Source organism: Drosophila rhopaloa, unplaced genomic scaffold (genome assembly GCF_018152115.1).
Source record: "Drosophila rhopaloa isolate 14029-0021.01 unplaced genomic scaffold, ASM1815211v1 contig_115, whole genome shotgun sequence".
Taxonomy (NCBI): Eukaryota; Metazoa; Arthropoda; class Insecta; order Diptera; family Drosophilidae; genus Drosophila; species Drosophila rhopaloa.
The window spans coordinates 19,301,504-19,307,615 of record NW_025334990.1 but is presented as its reverse complement, the minus strand read 5'-3'; the positions used below and the strand labels follow the sequence as shown (position 1 = coordinate 19,307,615).

General features: G+C 46.6%; 1 protein-coding gene across 1 annotated transcript; it reads right to left on the bottom strand.

Moving 5' to 3' along the window:
* Positions 1-389: 389 nt before the first annotated feature.
* LOC108047930 (seminase) lies at positions 390-1,136 on the bottom strand. Its single transcript, XM_017128349.1, has one exon. It carries the CDS (start codon positions 1,134-1,136, stop codon positions 390-392), a length of 747 nt encoding a protein of 248 aa, XP_016983838.1.
* Positions 1,137-6,112: the final 4,976 nt, after the last annotated feature.

The following is a 6,112-nucleotide window of genomic DNA, read 5'->3' as shown; positions in this document are numbered from 1 at the left end:
AAACAATCAAGCTACAAGTCTTAACCTGAAACATAAGATTTATAAAATTCCTCGGCCCAAACCTGATTTTCAATACTTCGTATTCGTATTTTGCATTTATTATTTAAAAATTATGGTAGAACCTATGGTGAACAGCCTCTTTTAGAACAATATCTATCCTAGAACCCACATTTTCCCCATGTCTCGTAGCACTGTGCATTACCTGCCAATTTACATGCGGCGAGGCCACAAAGCAGATAGCTGATATCTCCATTCGCCCATCGAACATCGCCCATCCGGTTTAAGCTGGGCCAAGGGCTTCCTTTGGAGCCACTGCAGCACTTGGTCTCAACGATTTTTAATTAATATTTTAACTAACTATTAATAGCTGCTGCATCCGGGCGCCCTCCTCACTTCTTCATGGCGCCGACGATGAAGCTGCGTACCCGATTGACGCTGGTGTAGACGCCGGGATAGCCTTTTTTGGCGCAGCCCAATCCCCAGGACACAATGCCGCAGAGCTGGTTGTTGAAGATCGCCCCGCCACCCGAGTCGCCGGAGCAGCTGTCCTTGCCCCCGGAGCTGGCGCAGAAGCTGGAGGAGGTCAGGGTGTCCTGGTTCTGGTAGGCCTTCTGGCACTGCTTCTTCCGGATCAGCTTGATGCGCACGGTGCGCAGCTGGTTGGAGGGACTGGAGTTGCCGTAGCGGGTGGTGCCCCAGCCGGAGACGCGCATGTAGTCGCCGGCCTTCCACTGCACCTGGCACAGGGATATAGTGCTGATCCCACTGCCCGTCAGGGCGCTCTGCAGCCGGATGACGGCCACGTCCCAGTTGAGGCTGGAGCTACTGTAGCCGTTCGGCACGAAGTACTTGGCCACGCCCCTCACGACGCCCGTCTGGCTGAGCTTGCTCACTCCGCCCTGGACGGTAATCCGCCCTGCAGACCTGCCACTGACGCAGTGCGCCGCTGTGACCACGTGCCGACTGCTCACCAGGGAGCCGCCGCAGTAGAAGGTTCCGTCGTAGCGCAGGTTCACCATGAAGCCACCCACGGAGGAGAGGGTGGTGGTGGTGCCACCCACGATTCTGGGCTGGATTTGCCCGTTTGCCGAGGTGGAGCTGAGGAGGAGCTGGAAGAGAAGCAAGAGGCGCCACATGGTGGAGGTAACTAAGTTGGCCAGCGGTTCTGTCTGCCGTTTTTATCAGTGAAGGAACTACCATCCGCTGAGCAGGAGGTTCAGCTGTGCAAACAAAATGTGCGGTTGGACTTTCACGGTCGCTTCTCATGACGCAGACTGTAAAAGTACTGGGAGTGGGTCAAATTGGCGGAGACTTCTCGCTTGGTGACAACATGTGGATGGTGACCTTGTGGGGTTCACAAAAATATTTATTTTGCCTTGAATCTAAGTAGATTTTGTGAGAGCTGGGAAATGGTAAGAGTGGATTTTGCTTTTGTTTTTAGATGTGAACTAATTATATGTCAATTAGTGTGCGTTTGGAGGGTGTATATTAACGACGCGAAATTTTGTCTGGCGATTTTTGCCATGAACCAAAACAAATGCCTACATTTTGTGTTTTCAATGGAATCACGGCCGCGATACTGTTGACTTTATAAATTGTATAAATAATTTGGGGAGTCTACTTTAATAGAAACAAAACTTATTGATTACTGATTTGACACACTTTGATCTTCACTAAGTTGTTTTAAAGAAAGAACAAATATATTTCTAGGGAGTTTAAGTCCAGCTATTCTGATAAATAAAGCTACAAAGTGTTACTTTAGAAGTAAATGGTTTGTATTTCCTAGGTAAATCCTCATGAAGATGGCCACATTCCACAGTGCCAGTGAGTTGCAATCCAACCTGTCAGAGCTTTTTATCTTCCATCAGCACCTCCCAATCCATCCGAAAACCGAACTTTAGCCATCTTCTCCTCGTTGTGAGTCATGAACGGGGCGGGATTGGCTGGAGATCTCTGCTGGCGGATAAGAACTTCGTACCCACAGTCGGAGTTAAAGTTGGTGGAGGGGGAATGGGAATGGGAAGGGGCAGTGCCCTTTGGCTTGGTTTTGGCCAAAACAGCGCATTCCAAGGCGCGGAAGGAAAAGCAACTCGGCATGCGGGCAACTTGGATGTGCGAAGGCTACCATATTGGGCTGGGGGATGACTGGATCCAAAGCCTCCTGGCGTCTGGACTTGGCTCTGAGTCTGGGTTCTGGGGACTGGGATCTGGGGTCTTGGGTCTGGGCTACACCTACTGGCGGCCGGCGACCTTATCGCACCCATTAATCTGGCAGGCCGGGAAGAGAAATGAGCAATAACGAACCAAATGAGGCGAGGCAAGATGGCGGATGTCCCCGCTCCTGCTCCTGCACCCGGCACCCTGCTCCTTGCTCCTGCGGCCGGCAATATGGCCGAGGACGCAGCGAAACCTAATGAAAAGCAACCCCGCGAGGGAGCGGTGAGTTAAATATTATGACCGGCTCTGAAAACGCCCGCGAAAGCGGTGTTCCTGCACCACGGCTTGCCCCATACGCAGCCAACAAAACACAAACACGGTGAAACGAGAGAAAAAATATGAATTTTTTACGATCTCAAGTCATGCAAAAAGCGAAACGAATCAGAACGCGGTGCGCATTGGACGTGAGTCGCGAATGCTTCGTGCGGGGCGATGATGGCGGCCATGGTGGGTTAACGTCCTCCCCGACCCCCTCCCCCACCGCACATGCCTTGGCCACGTTTTGGGTTTTGGCCCGGCTTTTGCACTCCTTTTTCTTGTGTGCGCACACCGCCCGAGATAAGAACGTTTTTGTACTTTTTGTGCTTTTTGCGCTTGTTGTAATGCGGCTCGTATTCCGTGATGGCGAACATCATGGAGCAGGGAACCTCGGCGGAAATGTTTGACAGACACGTAATGCCCTCGCCACAGTCATAAATTTTTCTATTCTTTGCATACGTTCTGTGTAGCCCCTCCCCGCTCCCCGCTCCCCGCTCCCAAGCTCTCTATCGCGGTATCGAACGATTTTCCCCGCCCTTTTGGATTCGGAAAAGCGAAGCTGAAGAAACTGACGATGGAATTTTATAATGAACATTCAGTGGGCCTGACATTTTGTGCTGCTAAAGTGCAGTTAAGGAATAATTGTTAGTCTAAAAAACAGCAGCGAAACCCATAACTAAGTCCCCGGAGAGGAGCAGCAGTGGAAATGGAGCAAAAACAAGAGAAACCCCAGTCGTCGTACACAATGGGTTGGACCACCGGGCGAGGGAAAGCGGAGGAAAATCCGACTGCTTGGAAAGGGAAACACTTTAAAACAAAGTGACGAGAAAGGTCGTAACATCCAAGGGGAACAATCATCGCACATTGCCGGAGGAAGGGAGGGGAGAAGGGACCCAACAAAGGCTTAGTCGGTATGCAAAGTACCCACCCACACCCAGGGAAGCAGAAAAGAGTAATATGAGAATTTTTCACAGTGTGTGTCTGCAATTTGAAAAATAGATTGGCATAAAATATTGACACAGCCCCTGTGACATGACGCACTCTTTGGCTTTCTTTTTCTTTCGACTGGGGCAGACAAATTCATACTTTTTCCGGGAGTAATCGATTTTATATTTTGCTGTAATTGTATGCAGCCTGCAAATCAATTACTATTTTTATACATTTAGGATACTAGAGCCTAGAATTCGTAAAGCAACATTTTTCATATAATGTGGTATTATTTTACCTATTTATTTTAACTCTTCACATTGGGGCTTATATCAATGAATAGGATTTAATGTTTATTTAATATATTGGGCTTATAAATTTTAGTTTGTTTTCTCTTAGTATAAACGATGAATTAATTCTTCAGCTAATTCTTGGGAAAGCATTGTGGCCAGTGGAAGTGCTAATGCATATCTCATCACCAGAAGCCTTCACAACTTGTGCGCCAGTAAAGTCAGGCGTAAGAGCTCTAGATGAAATCAAACCAAGCCCAAAAAACCATTGCGACCTGAGTGGGTCTTGCTGAGAGAGAGTGGCTGGCGGGGAAGATGGCTGAAAACACGCATACGCCCCGTTTTGGCTGCAGCAACCACAATGGCAGCCAAACGAGCGGGGCATGTGTGCGAGTGCAGCCTCGAAAACCGCTCCAACTGAGCCGGGCCAAAAAAGAGGGAATCAACAACCAGCGAAACGGGGCAAACTCGGGCACCGACCAACAACCATGACACCAAGGAGTTGGGGGAGTGGGCCAGGGGAGGGGTATGGCATATTCGTGCGCAATTTCGCGTTTGACGAAACATATAATCTTCGCACATTTCTATGGAAATGAACGGATTGGTGAGTGCCTTGCCCGATGCATTGATAGATGCAGGCCCGGATTGATGGATTGATGGATATATGGCTGGTTGGCCAAATTGGATTGGTATTGGTTTTCCAACTGCTCCCCAACAAGAAGACCGGCCGCAAAAAGATGGGAGAAATGAGAAAAAAGCGCAGAAATAGGTGGCATATTTCCTCGGCCGCTGCAGTTTCGCTGCAGTTTCTCCCGCCGGTGCTGCATGCAAATGGCTTTCCCCCCACTCCGCTGCATGGGGCCACACCCTCGAAATCTCCCATTCTGCAAGAGGCAGGCGCCCCAACGTCGCTGTTTTTGATTTTTTCTGTCGTGTTCTACTTACGGAGTGTGTGCACTGGTGTGTGTGCATTTCGTGTGTTTTTCTGCTCTGCGCCTATGCAAATATGCAATTAAGTCGGCCTGGCCCCACTCTTGCCATCGAGCGGCGTGTTTGCTGCCATCTAACATGGCATTCCGTCAGCAAACGGACGAGGAATCGGAATCGGAATCAGAATCAGCACCAGCATCAGAGGCTGAATCAGAATCACAGCCTGAATCCGAGTCCGCTTCAGACAGCTTCACCATCAATACACTCATCTTCGCAAACTTGCCAAAGTTGGCACTGCGAATGGCAGCAGCCGGGTCGGGCAATGGAAGTGGAAGTGGATGTGGGAGGGACGAGCTGATGGCCACCATGCGATTGGCTTAATAGTTGGGTCATGTATGGCGAAGTGTGGACTCTGGCGTTGGAAATAGCAGGGGAGGATAGATAAGAGAACGGCTTGATTATATGGACAGATCAATAGATAAAAATGCCTATAATCTGTCAGCTGAAAATGGCATTGATGGCTGGATGCTTCATTACAATTATTTTTTGGGGCTGAAATAAATAACTCAATTCCTTTGAATTAACCTTAATATTTGGAATGCATATCAAATCTATTTCTAATATTTAGGAGTACAATAAATTTTAAAGTAACCATAAAATAAAATTAAATTACTTACCTTGCAAAGCTTAAACCTAGCTTTGCAGAAAAATTACCTAAGACCTGCACTTCCAAGCTTATAACTTTTCTTACAGACATTCGATTTAAAAAAGGCTTAGTTCTAAATGATTGTGGTTGAATTCTCTAAAAATCTGTGTACTCATCTTGGTTTTCATTTTTGGGTCGATTTTTCATCATTTTTATGAGCTAACCCCTTTCCAAATTTTCGAAAAATGGCTTTGCTGAAAAGATACCTAAAAACCTGCACTTCTAAGCCCATAACTTTTCTTACAGACATCCGATTGTGAAGTGGCATATTTCTAAATAATTGTGGTTTAATTCTTTAAAAATCTCTGTACTCATCTTGGTTTGCATTTTTGGGTCTATTTTTCATCATTTTTATGAGCTAACCCCTTTCCAAATTTTTGAAAAATGGCTTTGCTGAAAAGATACCTAAAAACCTGCACTTCTAAGCCCATAACTTTTCTTACAGACATCCGATTTTGAAGTGGCATATTTCTAAATGATTGTGGTTTAATTCTCTAAAAATCTGTGTACTCATCTTGGTTTTCATTTTTGGGTCGATTTTTCATCATTTTTATGAGCTAACCCCTTTCCAAATTTTCGAAAAATGGCTTTGCTGAAAAAAAACCTAAAAACCTGCACTTCTAAGCCCATAACTTTTCTTACAGACATCCGATTGTGAAGTGGCATATTTCTAAATGATTGTGGTTTAATTCTTTAAAAATCTCTGTACTCATCTTGGTTTGCATTTTTGGGTCGATTTTTCCAAATTTTCGAAAAATGGCTTTGCTGAAAAAAAACCTAAAAA

Excerpts from the sequence above, each read along its gene's own strand:
- LOC108047930 (XM_017128349.1), bottom strand. The coding sequence starts at position 1,136 with ATGTGGCGCCTCTTGCTTCTCTTCCAGCTCCTCCTCAGCTCCACCTCG.